The sequence below is a fragment of the Mustela erminea genome, chromosome 1 (genome assembly GCF_009829155.1).
Source record: "Mustela erminea isolate mMusErm1 chromosome 1, mMusErm1.Pri, whole genome shotgun sequence".
In the NCBI taxonomy this organism is placed as follows: domain Eukaryota; kingdom Metazoa; phylum Chordata; class Mammalia; order Carnivora; family Mustelidae; genus Mustela; species Mustela erminea.
The window spans coordinates 14950929-14970787 of NC_045614.1; the positions used below are offsets into that span (position 1 = coordinate 14950929).

The window sequence follows — 19859 nt, forward strand, 5'->3', positions numbered from 1 at the left end:
TTTCTGCTCAGCAGGGAGCCTGCTTCCCCCTCTCTCTCTGCCTGCCTCCCTGCTTACTTGTGATCTCTTTCTCTCTGTCAAATAAATAAAATCATAAAAAAAAAGAGTTAATATTCTACCCACCACCCAGCCTGCTTCCCAAAGGGACATCTGTTAATAGGTGGGTGTGGAGTTTTCCAGAATTCGTGACCACCCATTTACAGATTGGAGTTTGTTTTCTATTTCTATATAGTCCAATATAGTATATTTAAATGGTGATGGAAATACTGTAAAAAGTGGATTTTTTTTTTAGCAGCATCTTTATTTTTTTTTTTTAAGATTTTATTTATTTATTTATTTATTTGACAGAAGAGATCACAAGTAGGCAGAGAGGCAGGCAGAGAGAAGGAGAAGCAGGCTCCTGCTGAGCAGAGAGCCTGATGCAGGGCTTGATCCCAGGACCTGAGATCATGACCTGAGCCAAAAGCAGAGACTTTAACCCACTGAACCACCCAAGTGCCCTGAAAAGTGGATTTTCAATTAATGGGACATCCTTGACTCCTCTAGCTCATGCTTCCTTATCTAATGTTATGGATGCAGGCAATGGAGTCCCAGAGGGCACAGAGCTTGCTCAAGGTCACCTATTGTTATAACCCCAAGCTCAGACGTGGCTAGGGTTTACCGCGCATCCCAAGGCGGGTCCCTTCTGTAAGGATGGGACTTGAGACACCGTTCACTTGTTTGTCGTCCTTTCATTGAACATTTACTCGATGCGGTCCCCTGTGGAGGTGGCCCCAGCCTGGGTACAACAGAGCTGGGCACCCTTAGCTCAGGGGGTCAGGGACAGGCCTACGGAAGCCAGAGGGCTCTATTTGGCGAGAGAAGGGTGGCAAGTGGGCCTTGGAGGTTGAGTGGAGGTCCCCACAGGCATGGTGGGGTCTGGGGGCAGGGGGAAGCGTCCCCCCGCCATGTTGACCGGCTGGGTGGCTTTGGAGCCAGACCCACAGACCCACCCACATGGAGAAACTGAGGCTGGAGCAGGTGTGGAGACTTCGAAGGCTTTGAAAAACCGGTGCAGCCTAGGGCCAGGCTCTTCCTCTTCCGGAGCCTCAGTTTCCCCAAGAGTACAACGCAGCAGGGGGCAGCTGACAGAGTGGGAGCTAGGCAAGAATCTGGCTCCAGCTCCAACACGGTCACCCTCCCTCCACCCCGCAACTCTCAACCCCTCAAACACACGGGAGTTCCACATTACTCCTCTCTGGCTGACCCTAGGCCTCAACCCTTCCTCTCTCAAAGTGGGTTAATTTGGGGGTGTGACCCCACCTTCGAGCTGGCAGCAGAGCAGGGCCTGGGTGTACCGTGACTGGGCTTGGGGAATCTTCATGCACAAGGTCTGCCTCCCAGGAGGGGAAACAGGTTCCAGATCAGGACCAGCCCCTCCTAAGTAAGCCATCTCTCCGTGAGAGGTCCTGGATTACTGCTTTCATTTTATTTATTTATTTATTTATTTTTAAGATTTTATTTATTTATTTGACAGAGAGAAATCACAAGTAGACGGAGAGGCAGGCAGAGAGAGAGAGAGGGAAGCAGGCTCCCTGCTGAGCAGAGAGCCAGATGTGGGACTCGATTCCATGACCCTGAGATCATGACCTGAGCCGAAGGCAGCGGCTCAACCCACTGAGCCACCCAGGCGCCCTGGATTACTGCTTTTAATTCTGCAAGCCCAAGGCCTCATTTTCCAGGAAGGCAACCAAGGCTCGGGGAGTCCTACTGCTCACCAGCTGTGGGGAGGGTTGCTGTGGCCTCCTCCCTGCTGGCCCATCTCTGGCCTTTGAGACCCACCTCCATGGGTGGACACCAGGCAGCCATTGGATGGAAGGGGACATCAAGAACTGGAGGGACCCAGGTTCCCCTCTGCCCAGGCCAAACAAGGTCACCTGCAGGAAGCTCAAGGTTCGGGGGCTCAGAGTGCGGGAATCTGGAGGAAGCACAGAGGGGTGGCAGCTGGGTCCCTATCTGGAGCAGAGCATGGGGACTAGGTCTGGAGGGGTCAGAGCCCACGCTCTGTGGTTCAGTCCACCTTGAGGGTAGAGCCTGCCTCTTCTAGGGACCATAGCCCCCCACATCCTGGAGAGGCAGGTACAGCTAGGGAAACTGGGGTGCTAACGGGGTCACCCCAAAATCGCAAGCACAGGAATGCTGTAGAGGCAGGCAGTGAAGTAGGGGAGATGCCAGGAACATGCCTTTGGTCCCAGAAATGCCATTTTGAGGGCTTTATCCACAGAGAGTGCTGGGATGTAGGAGCCAAGGTTTGGGAACAACTCAAATGCCTCTGGGTGGGGAACTTAAACAACAGTTCATTACATATAGATGTAAATTTTCTGGGGAAAAAAATTTTTTTAAAGGATTTATTTGACTGTGGAGCTCTAGTCGCATGAGGACGCAAGTCTCCAGGGAGCATACCTGGCGTCTTTTTTTATTTTTTATTTTTTTTATTTTTTATTTTATTTTATTTTTTTTTAAAGATTTTATTTATTTGACAGAGAGAACTCACAAGTAGACAGAGAGGCAGGCAAAGAGAGGGTGGGGGGAAGCAGGCTCCCTGCTGAGCAGAGAACCCGATGTGGGGCTCGATCCCAGGACTCTGGGATCACGACCTGAATCGAAAGCAGAGACTTTAACCCACTGAGCTACCCAGGCGCCCCCGGCGTCTTATTTTGAAAAAAGTTTTTATTTGATATTTATATTTCATGTTTATGTGGGAGTGGGGGGGGCAGCTTCTGTGTCTTACTCTGCAAGTATGTGCTGCCATCATTTGCAAAGAATACATACACGTGTTGCTTGAACATGCAGGTCTGCGTGCGTCACGTACCCACGTTACAGACACCCACGTGCGTGCACGCGGAGCAAAAGCCTGCTTTAAAACCACAGCTGCTTTACACATTCTTCTCAGGGCCTTGGGACACCCCAAAGGCTTCCAGGAAAGGGTGCTGGGGAGGAGAAGGAAAGGGGAGGGGCCCTCTGGGCCAAGAAAGGCATATTTAGGTCCCAGTTAGCTCTGAACAACAAGAGAGCAGAGGAAATCCTTCCTGCCAGACTAGAAGAAAATCCTCCCCAGGCTTCAGAGTGGAAACAAAACCGAAGATCAAAGCCTAAACATGGGTGTCCCAGGCTGGAGACTCTTCCTCCATGAATCCTCAACTAAGTGACCTTCACCAGCCCAGGGAGGTGACAAAATGAGGTGTTGGCCTGTTAGGGGCAGCTGCTGGAGAGCCAATCTGCACATCCCCTCCCTCCAGTCTCTTGAGAAGGGGTGGGAGAGGCGGGGGGGCAGCTGTGGGGTCCGAGTGACTGTCTCAGGGAGGGAGGGCACGGAGGTCCACAGTCAGGCACTGTCCTCTCGGGCTCTTGTCAAGATAAAGGCAAGAGGAGCGCCTGGGTGGCTCAGTGAGTTAAGCCTCTGCCTTCAGCTCAGACCCTGGTCTCGGGGTCCTGGGTGTTGAGCTCTCCACTCAGCAGGGAACCTGCTTCCCTCTCTCTCTCCCTGCCTCTCTACGTACTTGTGATCTCTCTCTCTGCCAAATAAATAAGTAAAATCTAAAAAAAAAAAAAAAGTTAAGAAAAGAACGTTTTCTAGGACACAGTAGGGTAAGGGGCACCTGGGTTTCCACATCAGTTCCTTGGGGGCCCTGTTTCATCCAGCCCTAACTGGCCCCTTCCTGGGTCCAACAGCAGCCTGGCTCCCGCACATCAGTCTGTCCTCAGGGGGAGGCCCCTGCAGGTCTGGTTTGTGCCTGATGCAGCCTCTGCCCTCAGACCTTCCCCACAGGGCCAGAAGCTGTCGGTGGGGGAGTCAGACAGAGTCGCAGCCCGCAGAACAGCAGGGAGCTGAGGGAGCTGAGAAGATGCCCCATAGGCAGGCCTCTTTGGTCAGGGGGAGGCCCAACCAGTAGTCCCGGTTGAACACCTGACAGCTGGAGCGCCGACCTGGGAGCGGGTGAAGCCTTGAAAGGGGCAGTAGGGCAGGTATCCCTGATGCTCTCGAAGGTAGGTTTCATACCCAGCAGTAATCCCCACTCAGAAGAGGACATGTCCATGCCCTCTGGTTAGCCCTGGTCCCTGTCTGCTCTCTGGCACCCTCCCGGCTTTCCCAGCAACTCAAGAGGCCCGCTGGTGGGGGCGAGCTGGCGGAAAGGCTCTGGCGGGCAGAGGGCGCACCTGCGGGGTCTCGGCGTGTCCAACCAGCTTCCCTGCAGGTACTTCAGCATCCATCACGTGGTCCCCGACCCACCACGTTTTCAAAACACATCACCAGAGACCATGGAAAATTGGGTTTCCTCTACATTTATTGCAACTGCTAAATGATTAACAACATTCACAACTTCTTAGATTAAAAAAAAGAAAGAAAGAAAAAACAAACCGAAAAACTTCTGTTTTGTAACATCACAAATGTCTTCTAGGTTTTACCAAGGACCAAAAACGCTAAAATTCTCTATATGATTTCCAGTGATGGAAACAAGCCAGAGACAGTAAGCACCCAAAGTGGCGAGTTAGCACTTTCCGGATGCCTGTCGTCCTCATGGAAGAGACCCTGGAACTAGAATGACAGAAAAGACACTGTGACTTTGACGAGGCTATGCAACTGCACATCGCGCTCGCGCACACACTCCCTGCGAGCAGCCCCTGCCAGAGAGGGCGAGGGCAAGTGCCGAGGGCCTGTGTGCCCTGGTCCCTAGCCAACGGCTGGCATGAGGACACACCACCAGGCTCCGCCCCGGCTCCCATGACGCCACCCCCCAGGAAAAGCATCACCTGAGTGCTCAGAGGACATTCCAGGATCAAGAAGGTGTTCCCTTTGACGTTTGCCAAAGGCTCCCAGGGTCAGCTCAAAGCGGGATGTCCCCAGGAGGAAGAGTGGCAGGAGGCTGCAGGGACAGGGCTTATAGCCTGGGAATCCCTATTTTACTTACAGATAAAAGCAGAGTCGACCAAGAGCGAAGATACTAGCACAGAGTGAAGATGATGGGCAGAGCTATCTACGCTGCAGAGAAAGAGCCAGAACCTATCTGGGGAGTCCACGTCTTGCTTGGGGCCAACGGGCGCTCTGTGAACCGCCAGAGAGGACCGAGGCCCTGTTCTCAGAGTTCCATCCACCTGCTCCACCCCCGGCCGACAAGGAAAGCTACGGGAAGGATGAGGAAAGAAAGGAGATGAACCCCTACAGCTGTGGTCCCCACACCCTGCAGGCTGCTTCAGCTGTGCCGAGTCGTCTCGTCATCTGCCCGGCCACAAAGATCCGCCAGGAGCCCACGCGACAGAGCAGTGAGAAGCAAGGAGAGCCTGGAGGCCGCACCTGATGCGAAGAGACAGCACAGGCCTGCGACGGGGGTGGTGGTGGTGGCTGTGGTGGTGGGGATGGTGTGGGCCCCTCAAGACGGAGCCTGAGGAGCCCAGGCCTAGAGGCGAGGCCTATGGCTTTAAGAAACAGAAGATGCGCCGACATGGTAACTCACAGCTGTGCCCCTCTGCCCCCCCAGCTTGCAGAGTCAGCAGGATCCCAAGGTTCCCAGATCCGAGCACGCATTTAAAGCTTCCACACTGCTGCTTTACGAGAAAGGCTTGAGAGCCCCGCAGCCCGAGAACCTCACACGTAGCTGCAAAGAGTGTGCGCCGGGAGAAGAGGGAAAAGCGGCGATCACGCGCCTAGAAATAGCGAACAGCTGCGAGCCCGCCCCACAAGGACGACGCTTTCTGTTCTGTACAAGGGCCCTGACAACACAATTCTTTGCCGAGGTGCATGCCAGAAACGATGCTTCCTGAAGAGTCTACACCCCCGCCCCTTCGTAGAAGAGACTCCATATGTGGTTTTTCAAAAAAGCAAACTGCAGTGTGTGGATTCTAGGGAGATCAGCGAATTTGAGGGAAGTTTCATCAACATAATGATTACTCCCCACCAAACACAGCTCTGTTATCCTGTCGCTCAACTTCCACTCCGTCTCTCGGGAGCCGAGCCTCCATCAGTCACATGTTCGTGGAATCCAGCATCTCCGCTTCTCAGATCCTGAGCCCCAGCCCGCAGGCTGTGTGCCAGAGCAGACTCCACTAATACCGGATTACAGCCCCTATTTACGGCCTAGAAGCAACAAGAAGCCCCCATCTGTCATCATTTTGGCACCAAGTTTGCAAAGAGAGCACCAAAGAGAGCAAGGCGCCCTGCGACGGGAAACCCGACCAGAGCCGGCGCTAGAGCACAAACAAGGAAACGGTGCTTCCAAGGGCAGCACCACCTTCTGTGGTGGGAGCCAGGAAAGACTTGCAGGGGACTGGCTGCCGCAAGCATTTGGAAGAGGGGGAAAGGCAAAAGCAGATCAAAGTGGTGTACTCTCTTTTAAGAAGAAAAGCCAGGGGGACCTCCACACCAGAGCTGCAGAGGCGCTCGTCTCTCGAGGACGCGCCAGACCTACTTGGCCACTGGCTCCAGGGCAGATCCGGGCAGAGGTGGTGCTTTAAGAGTAACTGCTGCTTCGAGCCTTATTTGTCTCTCCAATGGTTTCATCTATTCAGGGAGAGAATGATTTTGTTCATAACTGAGTTGGAAATTACAGGTGGGAAGGCTACTAAGAAGAGAAGAGAAAGAAGGGAATGTTTATATGGGCCCAAGGCCCTTGAGAAGGAAAAGGATTTGAAGATGCTCAGAAAAGGGATGTGGCAAAGCAGCTGCCCGGTGCAGCGCCAGTTTCCAGATCGCCCTCACACTCGCGGGACACCAGGCCCCTCCCAAGGCCCGCTGGTGGGCTGCACGCCCGTGAGTGCAGGGCTCGCGCCTTCACCCAAACCTGGAAGGGGAGAGGTGGGACACATCCACATCCAAACACTCCTTGTTAACCTCACAGAATGTTTTCGTGCACGTCCGTGTGTGTGTGTGCGTGTGTGGTTTCCTGTTTGGTTTTGGGAGAGGAACCGCCTCTACGTACCAGCACGTCAGCTTGGGCGGAACGCCCCATGCACCAGCTCCCACACATACCTATTTGTTGGCCCGTTTGTGTCTGTACATCTGCATCATCCTCTGACGGAACACGTCAAATGTGTCTTCCTTGTGCTCCTGCCCGTCGGCACCTAACCCCTCCCCTTCCGACGCAGTTCCCCTAGGAGCAAAATGGAGAGTTAGCCACACCCAAGCACAGAGCCTGGCCACCAGGGGACTGGAAATGGCACAAGGGGTCAGAGTGGATGGAGGCATGTGGGACACGCAACAGGGAAAAGGAGAGGGAAAGTGAAGACATGAGTCACCGCGTGGAACAAGGGTACTCACCTGCGTGGGTGTGCGGACTTTCTGAGGGGCGCGCTCACAAGCCTGATTACAGCAGAAAGCCTCCCCCAGCAGGTGGTAAGCTCAGTTTTAAATGCAATCCCTGCTGGATATTAATGGAGCCTAACAAACTCTGGGCCATCTTCTCCCACCCTGGCTAGCTGGCTTATGGGTTCCCAGAAAAAGCAAAGTGGTTTTTATTGGAACTACCTAGATTACCACTGAGCTTTTCTGACAATAAGGAATGTGGCTGAAATGCCAGGGGCCAAGAAACCATTTAACTCATCTGTGTGAGTGCAGCAAGGAGCCTGTAGGAACACCTGTATATGTAAATCATCTGCTTCTCACCTCATCTGAAGACTCCCTTTGTCAGGGAAAAAACCCTGCCAGTTTGAAGCCATGTTTAACATGAGGGGAGCCAAGAAATCAGGCTGCGGATCAAAGACTCAGGACCAGAATCCCAGAGAAAGCCTCTTCTCTCCAAGCACGCTGCCCACCCCATCCCTGGCCCCAAGCGCCTGCTGCGTACACGCTGACGGGCTCCCTGATGCCCTTCCCACAGGAGCCCAGGCCGTGGCCCTCCTTCCAGCCCATCTTCTGCAGCATCTGGAACCCCAGGTTCTTGTCAGTCAGCTTCTGCTGGGCGAAGTCAAAGTCCTTGGGTTTCTAAAGAGAGATAAGGGTATAGCACGTGGTCTGCAAAAAGCGCCTGGAGCAAGGGCCTGCTCGTGCTGCACCTGGCACAGTCCAGTACCCCCTCCCCCACCGCAACTGACTCTGATTCCACAGACACTGGGGGACACTGGGATGAAGCCACGGGCTGTTTCCCACTTCCCAGCAACACTCCCTGGGTGGGCTGGGGCTTCTAAAAGTGAAGAGTAAGAGATGCCCCCACAGAACCCAGCCAGACCAGGCTCTCAGGCCCCAGTGTGACCACCAGCACTGTGGTGCTAAGACCATGAGGAAAACCCCGAGGGGCTGGAGGGTCTTGGGGCCAAGAGGTTAGCAGGAAGAGCCCAAGGTGGTGATGACCAGAGGGTACAGCCCCACACTGGGGTAACCAGAGCAGAGGCTTGAGGCAGCAAGGCCCCTGGTGTAAGGAGTCAGAAGGGAGGCAGGGCTTAGGCAGGAGGGGGCTGAACAGGCCATGAACCTGCTATAGAGACACTCTATGTGAAAAAGTGGCTCACAGGGTCCTCTCTACTCCCCCACCTGTTTGGAACACGCCTATGGACTTCTGGAACTTGAGCAGTGACCCTATCCTGGAAACCTCTCCGCTCGCTCTCAGACATTGCTCAGCAAACCAATGACTTGTTCATCTGTCCAGCTGCCCCGTCCCAGGTCTGGGAGCTCCCCAGGGGCAGAGACTGGGTTTTACTGGGACTCTGGGATCCATGTCTAGCACAAAGCAGACCTCACTAAGAGCTGGGAAAGCTGGAAAGAAGGGCTAGGGAAAGACCCTACAAGTAGAGGAGCAAGAAGCCCTGGATAAGACATGGGCACCAGAGCCGGCTGTGGGAAGACAGGTTAAAAGGCCTGGGGGGTCTCTGGAGAGCCTGCCCAGTGTGAGCAGAAAATATTTCCGTTTATGGGGTGCCTGGATGGCTCAGTTAGTCAAGCGTCTGCCTTTGGCTCAGGTCCTGATCCTGGGATCGAGCCCCACATCGGGCTCCCTGCTCAACGGGGAGCCTGCTTCCCCCCTCCCTCCACCCGCCACTTCCCTTGTTTATGCACGCATGTTCTTTCTCTGCCAGATAAACAAGTAAAATCTTTAAAAAAAAAAAAAGTTTTCATTTACTCATGAATATTCATAAGTACACACTGTCCCTACCACCTGAGCCTATTTTTAAAAACATTTACTTAACACCGAGGACAGTCTGGGTAGGCTGAGAAGGCCGCACGGGGAAAGGGCTCCTGCATCCTGATCAGCTGGTGCTGAGGGTAATGGTGAGAGTCTGAGGGTCTGAGCAGGAACACATGTGGGAGGACAAGGGGGTGGCTAAGGCAAGGGAAAGGCCGGCCACAGATCCCCAAAGGGCAGATCCTCACCCCTCCGGGAAAGTGGCTCAGACGGAGCAAGCTGGAAGCTCTTGGCCCACCGAGAGACTGGAGCTCGCAGGCCTCGGCTGCACAGCCAGCTAACATGCATTTCTTTTCACCCATTAAACCCCCTCTGAACCAAGTCACAGAGGTACAAATGGAGACTCGGGAACCACATGCTGAGATCAGGGGGCCAGGCTGAGCCCGAGCCCGGGTGCCCCCTCACCCCAACCACCGGAGGCGCAGCCGGCTGTGAGCACCAATTCGAACTGAGCGCATCAGTTAGGACCACGAGCTTTGGGCCCAGGTAAGTACCCCCTCCCTGCTGTTCGCCGACCCTGCCTCTGGCTGCTGAGACCGATAGTGCTCTTGAACAGGTGTCCTCCACACAGGCTTTCCTGACCACACCACACCAGCAGAGCCCTCACCTGGTTCCCGACTCATCTACCTGACCTCTAAGGACCTGGGATGTGCCACATATGTCCTAGGTGACCTCGGCCAGCCTTACCTGCCCCCACGTATGCACCTGTCTGGAGTGCACCCCATCTCCCTGAAGACCTGCCCCCCACCCCCGCCCCGGGTCTGTCCATTTCAGACAGTGGCAGCTCCAAACTCCGAGCTGCCCGGGTAGACCACGGAGGCGTCCTGCATGCTGGGCTTTGGCTATTCCACACGCAATCCATCGGCAAGTCCCACTGACCATGTCTTCACCCTCCCGGCCCCCTGTTGACAGGCTGCTCTCAGCACAGCAGCCACAGCGGCCACGTCTTCCCCTCAAACTACCACCATGGGTCCCTGCGGGCCTCCCCCAGAGAAGCAGCCTCACTGCTGACATCTGTCTACGGGCCTTCCATGAGCTGGGGCCTCACTGCCTTTATTTCCTCACCTCCTTACCCCATGTGGGTGCCACAAAGGGCTACCTGTTGACACAAGACCACCCTGGGGCCTCTCCCAGGCCTCCCTGAATAAATGGCACCTCGAACCCCACATTATTCCCTATTTCCCTTAGACCTGCTTCCAGCACACGGGCCACAAGAGTCTCACACATTCCTGTCCCTGTTGGCCCTGCTTGCTGCTGCCTCCAGGTGGCAGACGGGGCCTGGCACATGCGCAGGGTCTGCCAGTTACTGCACACATGTGTGCACACACCCATCCACACAATGTCTTGGCTTCTAGCCAATCAAGTGAGCTCTTTAGCTACATTTACAGTCCACTAAATCCGAACTGTAAGGGCCAGGACGTTACCTTGTTCATCTCTCCCAACACTGCGTGTATCAGGCCTCGCCTATTGGTTAAATAAACACATTACTACTCACCTGTGCTTCTGGCAACACAAATCAGTTTCAAGAAATCCCTGAGAAAAAAGGCTGTTTGTTATGCTTTGTACGTTGTGCGGTCTAAAGTACCAGTGTTCCTTAGTTATAAGCTACAGTGTCCTTTAAAGCTCCGGCAAATCCCAACTGGCATGTGTGAGAACTTGGTCATGCTCACCTTCTTTTTGGACACGGGCCGCCCCCGAGGTCTGTCATAGGCGATGCGAACTGGTTCATGAACTGGAAGACACGAGAAACATACCCGTACACACACATCATTTTCTCTGCATCTCTCAGCACCGCCCGCACCGTGGCCTGAGGGCTGCCTCTCAGGAATCACGGGCACCAGGAGCACAAAGGCAGGAATACACAGGCCCCAGTGGGCTCAACTGGAAAGAGTCTACTTTAACAAAGGACTTCTCGCATGTATGATGAAGGGTTCGATGCACAGGCCACTTTCCATGACTGTAACAACACGTTTTGCTTCAACAAATAAATTATTCGCAGTCTCCAGCCCTCCTAGAGTTTCTGCAACTGTTCTGCTGATAAAGACTTAAACGTCCACATAGAACTTTCCAGTACAAAACAACCGTGCTTCTCATACTGAGCACTGAATCACATTATAGCCTTATTTTTAATGAAGGAGAGATCAGCAGGGCTGGGTTTTTTCTCATCAACCACCCAAGGAACTGAGAGCTTCCAAAACAGAAAGAGCTCCACTTTTTCCCCATGAGAGACTTGAGGCACTGGGAGAGGCTGCCAGCAGCAGCAGGAAGTTCTTAAGGACGTCTGAATTGGGTAGAACAGCTGGCAATCCGTGGTAGCGCCAAAGTTTCCAAACACAAACCACAGGACTGTTCTGTCAGCAGGAGAAACTGAACTGATGCTCTTGGGAGTAAGTGTGACAGTGAGCACAGAGGGGACACAAGACGGGGCACCGTTTGCCACAGCCACCTCCGAGGAAGGTACGGCAGCAAGCACAGCCCAGGCCTGCGTTTGTGACGACACCTGGAAGGGTGGGGGGCACGAGGAATAACGAGGGCCAGGGCCGGTCCATCAGAAGGTCGCACACGATCCCATTCTGTCTGCTGACAGTCTAGAAAAGGCACGACCACGAGGCCAGAAAATGGGGAGGGGACCACAGAGAGAGACAGACATTTCTGGAGAAAGGCTCCAGCTCCACCGTGCTGGAGCAATTCCTGGCTGTACACGATTGCCCAAGCTCCTCAGACTGTGCCCTTAAGAAGGACGTGTGTTACTGCTGTTAAACGGTACCTCAAGAATCTTAACCCTCCCCACGGAAGAAGAGCAGATGACCTCCCGTGGCCCATGCAGCAGAGCACAGGGCACATGGCTCCCACTAACCCTGCCCAAGACCAGCCCCACCTGTGCCCTCTTTCCTCATCATCACTAAGCAGGCATCAGTGCCCTGGGCCGTCCAGGGATTCAGAAAGGCTGGGTACTCCCCAAGGTCACCAGCAGGAAACAGCTGACATGACCAAGGCCTGTGCCCTTCATGGCTGGGGCTCCTCCCCTGGACTGTGAGCAATCCTGGAAACACCGAGCAGCCTCTGATGCTGACACACGGCCGCTGCACCAACACAGCAGCACGTCCTCGGACTGCCAGCCCTACACCAGCTGGCAATGCGAGCTTCGCAGGAACATTTTGGAGTGGTATGTAAAACCACTACAATTATTTTAGGTTAGAAACACAAGACCAAAGAACTTCATGTTCTGTTGGCCCTGGGGGGTTTAGAGAGATAACGTCCAGGCTGGCAGGTATAATCAGAGGCGGGAAGGGGGACAGGGACCAGCTGGTCATCTTGTGGCTAAAAGCCTGGGCTAAAGGCCAGTAAACTCTTCCATACTGTCAGGCGACGTCACCTGGTCTCCACAACTTTTCAGCACAGAGCAGCACAGCTCCTCTGAGGTGCTGACCGGAAGGCTGTGTTAGGGCAGATGGGACGATGACCTGGCACTCACCTTTGGGCTCCTGGATGAGACACAGCCTCTTGGGAGCTGGGATCATGCCGACCTTCAAGGACTTGCTGCTGACCCTCTTCCGGGGGAAGCAGGCCCCCGAGGAGGCCTGTGACAGCGCAGGTGCCCCAGCTGGGCCATCTTCGGCCGCCTCACTCGGGAGGCCATCGGTTGGGGGGCTGCCCTCAGAACCCTCGGACTTGGCCGCTCCTCCTGCGGACCTGGAGGACCCTCTAGGAGTGGAGACCTCTTCACCCCCCTCCTCGTCGTCGTCGTCCTCCTCCTCGTCCTCCTCCTCCTCCTCAGGCATCACCTCTGGGCTTTCCAGCTCAGCCTCGTGCTGAGGGGGCTCATCTTCGAACTCTCCTTCCCCTTCCATGGGATCAAGGGGGCCTTCCTGAGAATCTGCGCCCTCACCAGCGTGGAGGTTCAGTGGAGACGATGTAAAACAAATCGAAGGGCATAATTCAAATACTTTCTTTCGATAGAATTTGAAGGCTGAACTATTTTGGTCATGGAGAAACCTAGGACAAGGATGAAGGATACTGGTTAATCAGAGTGACCTCTGAACGTTCATATTTATTAAACTGTCCAGAAGAGATCCAGCAAAGCTGGAGTGGGACCAGGAAACAAATAACCTAACCCCTTTCTACCAACTACGGTTGATGGTGCAGCCGCACAAGGAGATAGAGATCCGAGGACTGGTGGTAACCGAGCAAAGAGGCCTCATTGCTTTTCAGGGGAGGGAGGTGGAGGAACATGGTACGCAGGAATGACCAAGCAATGTGCTGCTTTAGCATTGTAGTCAGAGATCCAACCTGGCCCTCTCCTCATCCCCTTCTAGTCTGTCACCAGACACTCTGGGACTCCCGTGCACTCGCTGTGACTGTACGGTTCCTTTCACACCGCCAGGTAAGACAGAGGAAGGCACATCACTCCTGCCCCTCATTCTACAGTGAAGCTGCGTCAGCGTGGTGGCAATACTGCCTCTCTGAGCCTCTGGGTCCCCCGGCCACCTTGATCCAGGGCCACAGCTAGTGTGAGAAACTGAAAACATGCACGAGGACACAAATACACTTGGACCCAAGTAAAGAAACCCTTGTTCTTGGCTAGAACAACTCAACCTTATAATGATGTCAATTCTTCACTGATCAAAGTATCAATGCATAAATCTATCTCAATAAATGCCTCATTTTTTTCCTGCATTTGAACATGATTCTAGACTTCACAGAGGAAAAAAAAAATCTGTAAGAGTATCTGGGAGAACTCTGAATAAAATCAATGAAGGGTTCTGACCTTACAGATATTACAGCGTACGAGGCCCCTACAGTTATAGCAGTGTGGTACCAGTCCTTGGATACACGGACAGAAAACACCAACACAAAGGTCAGAAACATGGTATCTGAAGTCAGCTACAGAGATGGCTTAAAAATAAACTACACTGGGGCGCCTGGGTGGCTCAGTGTGTTAAGCCTCCGCCTTTGGCTCGGGTCATGATCTCAGGGTCCTGGGATCGAGCCCCACATCGGGCTCTCTGCTCAGCAGGAAGTCTGCTTCCTCCTTTCTCTCTCTGCTTCCCTCTCTGCCTACTTGTGATCTCTGCCTGTCAAATAAAAAACAAACAAACAAACAAACAAAAAACTGAGAAAGAAAAAGTCCCAAAAAACCAACAGAAAGAAGGGCAAAGATTAAGAACTTGAGCCCTCCAAAAGACAGCTAGAATGAGAAAACAAGTCACAGAACAGGAGAAAATATCTGCAAATCATACACCTGATAAAGGACTCCGATAAAGGATGTATGTAGTGAACCCTCAAAACTGATTAATAAGTAAAAAAAAAAAAAATTCAATCAAAAGATGGACCGAAGATCCAGACACTTAAGTATAGAAAACACACAAGGACACCTGAGGGCACTCAGCACGGCTAGTCCTTGGAGAAATGAGAACCACGGCGCAACCCCGTCTCCCCGCGCTGGGACGCTAACATGACCAAGCTGACACGAGCAAGTGCTGGCGAGGATGGGGAAGAACCAGAACTCTCGTCCAGGCTGCTGGAAATGCAAAATGGTGCCACTCCTCGGAAAGGTAGCTTGGTAGTTTCTTCAGAAGTTAACCATAGACCCATCATGGAGCCAGCCTTTCCTAGAGAAAAATAAAGACCTTATCCACAGCTGCTCACAGCTGCTTTATCTGTAACCATCCCAGACTGGAAACATCTTGGTGCCATCAACAGGCAGTGCGGAAACCACTGGTCTAGCCGCACAGTGGGACACACTCAGCAGCAAAGAGGAATGAACTGGGCGCACACGCAACAAACACGACTGACTCTGAACAACTGCGCTGGACAAAAACTGAGAACAAGCTGCATTTACAAAAAATTGTAAAAAATGCAAACTATTTACAACACCAAAGCTTGCTTTTTTAAAGGACAAACGTTTCTTTCTTTCTTTTGTTTTTTTAAAAGGACAAATGAACAGTCCACAGGAAAATAAAGGACACAAGTTTATGAAAAGATGTTCAATTTCACTCCTAAGGAAAATGGAAACTAAAATTTCATGGAAATGAGAAATTTCTCATAAATCCTACTGACCCTAAGGCATGCCAAAAGGTGAGGGGTGGGGACAAGTACTCTGGATACTGCTCTAGGCGTGGCCCTCGGGGAGGGGGATTTCTATTATCTAACAAAATTACAAGTGCACTGACCCTGGGGCCCTACAGTCCCCCTTCTGAAAGATACATGAAGATTCTCTCCAGGAAGTCACTGTGTGTGAGGCCACTGATAAGGCCATAAGAACAATGTGAATGACGAAGGCTGGGGAATGACCCTGGTGTGGCTACATGTGGAGAATGACAGTGGACAAAAGAATGAAGGGACAGGTGGGGAAGGCACAAGGGACTTCTGGATAGGTGGTGAAGGGTAAAAAGCAAGATGCACAAGTGTCTATTACATATAGAAAGTTACATGTAAGAACAAAGGGGTTAGTGGTAGAAGAACAAGGGGAAATGCACACACCCCCTAGAATTGAATGAAAATGGTTTCCTGTTGTTGGTGGGGGGATTCCCACTCAGAGACTTCTCTGAGCTTACCTTCTATAATTTCTACTTTAGAACCATTCAAATGCTGAATTTATTTTTAAAATTAAATTAAAAAGGGTAGAAAAATATAGCCCTAAACTGAACCTCTGTAGAAACAAATGAACCTGACAATATGTCAAATTGATGACCTAACCACACACAAAAAAAGGATTTAACTCAGATGACTATCGAGCACGTTAGAGGTATAATTTTTCTAAAGGAAAAGAAACACAAAGTCACTTTGACATTTATTATGTATGTGTGCTGCCAGGTGCAGTCATTCTCAAACTGCTCCCTGAGCACCGGACTGGGGGACAGAGGGAATCACTCCACCTAATGCTGCTGTACAGTGGGGGACTCTGTGTGGGGATGGAAGGGATAGTGCCGCCTTAGGAACATTGCTCAGAAAAGGCTGTCAGAAATGGTGACAAACTCAAACCTGGCAGTTGCAGGTTCCCAGAATACTGCAGAACTCTCACTTGGAGAAAAACAGACAAAAAGACAGACAACACAACCGATGGAATGCTCCCGGCTGCCCTAAGCGGAGCCATCCCCTTAACTGGGTCCTGCCCAACTGTGAGGCATGCTATAGGCCCAGCTGGCCCCAAGGTCACCAGGCCTGTAAAAGGCAGGACGGGCTGAACCCCATGAAGCCGTCGGTGCTCCCCAAGGCTGGACTGGGTCTCACAGGAAGCAGGAGGCAGGCCCAGTGCAGAATCTACTCAAGGTCCCCAACAAGCTAGAAGAATGTGCTGGGTCACTACTGGGTCCCAGCAATGCTCTAGGACACGTGTAGTTTTCAACCCTAGTCTTCATTCATTAGACTAAGGCATGGCTCTCCAGCATGGTAGGAGCAAGGCAAGGGTCCAGAGTTCCCAGCCGATGGGAGGATAAAATACACACAACGTGGGATCCCCACCTGGGTTATGGCTCAGCACCAGGAACATGGAGCTCCTGGGCAGCCTCCCCCTGAGGAGGGGAACCCGTCCCACAAGGCAGAGCAGGCTCCTGGTTCTGTCACCTGCAGGCTGTGTGCTGTTGAGTGGGCACCGCATCTGAGGAATGACAGTGGTAGCAGCACCCCCTCCTGGCAAAAGGATGCCAGGCCACTGCTAAGTGAAAGTGCCAGCTGCCCACGGCTGGACCGGGCGCCATCCATCACCATCCGGAGCACTGGTGTGACCAGGGACAGTGCCCCGCCTCCCCCTCCCCCACAACACTCGGCCTCTGTAAAGGTTCTGGGGAACCCACTGGCCTCTATGCCTGGGTGCTCTCTCCCCCTTGCCCTGATCAAAGTCCACTTGACCTTCAAATACAGCTTAAACTTCCCTCCAGGGGAGGTTTTTTCCTGATGCCACAGATGAGGGCAGTACGGTCCAACACCCCAAAGCAGATGCTTCCTCCTCATAGCCCTGAGCTCGGCAGAAGTGATGCCATGACTTCTCCTCAGGTGCCTCCCGGGGCAGAAGCGTCTGCCAGGCCACCCCAGGGGCTCTCAGGACACTCAAATTCAAAGGGCACAATGGCTACATACCACAAGTCGGGGTTGTCGGTGCTGTTTTCTATGCTGAACTGTTCAATCTCTGGTCCCACCTGAGCAACAAATCTGGCCAGTTTCTCCGCAGTCTCCATGGTCTTCGTGTCAACTACAAAACAAAGCGACTGTCCCATGTCAATTCTGAGCTCCTGCTTCCAATTTCTGCTTTGGGGGTTGGGTATGGAGACTCATTATAAAGACAGCCCCTGGTGTCCCCTCACTGCATCCCTGCCCTTTGCATGGGACTCTGCAGCTCTGTCCAGCAGAGGCAGATCCTCTTCGGTCCCCCCAAATCAGGGCTGGCCTGGAGCTGCCTGCTGACTGACAGGAGGAGGCGTCAGTGTGGAACCTGGGCTTGAGGCCTTGAGCACCTCCACCACCCTCCTGACTGTCAGGTGAACAAATCGAGGCTGACTGCTAGGGGGCGACAGGCATGTGACCCAGGCACCCGTTACTTCCGCTGATGGCCCCATAAAACCTGCTGCCTGCAAACACATGTGTGGGCCCAGCCCAGTTCAGCAGACTCGGGGCACTGCGCCCCCCGTCTGAAGCCACAGTTCAGAATGGCTAGTTATATGGCGACAGCTAGAGAATGTAGCAGTGGTGTAGATTCTGGTTCCCCTCTCCGTTCGCACCCAGTGCTAAGTGGGTCAGGGGCAGGCTTGCCACACAGAGAAAAAGTAATGGCCAGGAGAAACAGAAGAAACTGCAGGTCAGCTAAGTCTGAGGAAGGAAACAGAGACCTCAGGGAAGAAGGAGCAGAATAAGAGACGAGGGCAGCCCTATGGAACGTAAAGAGGGGCAAGAACAGAGAAATGGATCGAGCAGCTCGAAGCCCCAAGCATGGGCCCACAGCACAACTTGGGGGCGGGGGGCAGTAAGACGACCTTGCAGGGGAGCACGGTGAGTTAGCTCCATCCCCGGACAGGAGGAACACGGCTACAGGACTGGAGGGCCAGCCCCTCTAGGAAATAAGTGGAGTGCGCCTCCACGTGCACCTGTCCTGACCAGGTCCCCGTTGCTTCTGCCTGCTGCACCACCGCTCAGGCCACCCAGGTCTACCACCCCACTCCTGAGAGACCCCTGGAGGTTGGAGAGTTGAAGCTGGGGCCCGTTAAGAGGGGGATGGGAGGGAGCACCCACCGTCAGCAGATGGGCAGGGAGAGGAGGTTTGAGGGGCTCCAGAGACTTCCACTCCTGCTGGCTTGGGGGATGGGCCCGAGGCTTCTGGGCTGGGGTCCCCAGGAGAGGGTCCGGCCGGGTCAGGTGGGCAGTCCTTGGCAGTATCATTTCCATCTGGCTGGGACAGCTTTCCCTGCAATGAACCTGGAGCCTGCCGGCCATGGTGTTTCAGTCTGGTGCCCGAGGAGAGGAGGGTCTGGGTCCCAGTGGTTGCTCTCCTCACCTTCCAGCCCCGGAGCCCTTGGGTGCGGAGCAGCCCCCGCCGCCGGCCTGGGAGGAGCCTCTTCTTGAGGCTCCGGATGGCCCGGGCATACAGCATGGCCCGGACCGCACACTCTGCCGCTGTCGGCTTTTGATCTGCTCCTGGCAAGGTGTGGCTGACCCGCTGCACTTCTGCCAGCTTCAGTTTGTAATACTTGTACTCCAGACTACTGTCATCAGACAGAAACCTACATAACAAAACAGACACAGAAGGACATTGGTTAAAACACCACCACGTAGGGGCGCCTGGTGGCTCAGTGGGTTAAAGCCTCTGCCTTCGGCTCAGGTCATGATCCCAAGGTCCTGGGATCGAGCCCGGCATCAGGTTCTCTGCTCAGCATGGAGCCTGCTTCCTCCTCTCTCTGCCTGCCTCTCTGCCTACTTGTGATCTGTCTGTCAGATAAATAAATAAAATCTTAAAACAAACAAACAAACAAACAAACAAAACCACCACCACGTACCGAATCAATGCTATGATCCCATTTCTGTACACCCTTGCCTGCCGTCTGAGAGGCTCTGCCCCACGGATGACCCGGGTCCCCTCCTGCCCAGAGTAACTGCAGGGCAATAGGAGCTCTAAACCAGCACTGGTCGTTCCTCCTTGGGTTTCATCCCCAGTGATGAAGGTGCTCACAACTCCTGGTGGCCTTGTAACACATTCACTCTGTAGCCACAGAGACACTGCCACTCTGTCGCTTGTGGGTGCCGTTTTTGGGAGATGACATACTTCAGAGGGCCCAGGGACGCTGGGTACTCAAGAGATCCTGGCTTCAACTGCACCACTGAGGCCAGGGTGCTGTGGCTGTGAAATCATATGCCGGCGTTATAATGAGACAGAGGTGCTGGGGTGGTTAAGTGTCTGCCTTTGGCTTGGGTCACAATCCCAGGGTCCTGGGATGGAGCCCATCAGGCTCTCTACTCAGCAGTGAGCCTGCTTCTCCCTCTCCCTCTGTCTGCTGCTCCCCTGCCTGTGCACGCTCTGTCAAATAAATAAATAAGATCTTTAAAAAGAAGAAGAAAAAGAAGAACAGTATAGGAAAGAGAAGGAGGGTGAGTCCCAAGCGCTGACACAGAAAGACACCCACGATATAGGCGGAGAAGGCAGCATGCTACAGAAGAACAGCATCGACATGGACCACATGAATCTGCTCGGTGTACACTGATCCGTGTGCATCTGCTTTCCTC

At 53.4% G+C, this 19859-nt stretch overlaps 1 protein-coding gene across 12 annotated transcripts in view; it reads right to left on the reverse strand.

Moving 5' to 3' along the window:
- Positions 1-4307: 4307 nt before the first annotated feature.
- The window catches only part of SUGP2 (SURP and G-patch domain containing 2), a 30697-nt gene continuing 15145 nt past the window's right edge, over positions 4308-19859 (reverse strand). For 8 of the 12 annotated variants that reach the window (XM_032316619.1, XM_032316648.1, XM_032316634.1 and 5 more), the window contains 6 exons: positions 18375-18862; positions 17229-17340; positions 12625-13145; positions 10820-10881; positions 7818-7954; positions 4308-7124 (listed from right to left, as the gene is read on the reverse strand). In XM_032316619.1, the coding sequence (XP_032172510.1) occupies positions 7004-7124; positions 7818-7954; positions 10820-10881; positions 12625-13145; positions 17229-17340; positions 18375-18862 (1441 nt within the window). In that variant the 3' untranslated portion in view covers positions 4308-7003. The remainder of the gene's footprint in view (positions 7125-7817; positions 7955-10819; positions 10882-12624; positions 13146-17228; positions 17341-18374; positions 18863-19859) is intronic. The other 4 variants (XR_004279687.1, XM_032316627.1, XM_032316599.1 and 1 more) reach the window with 4 other exon arrangements.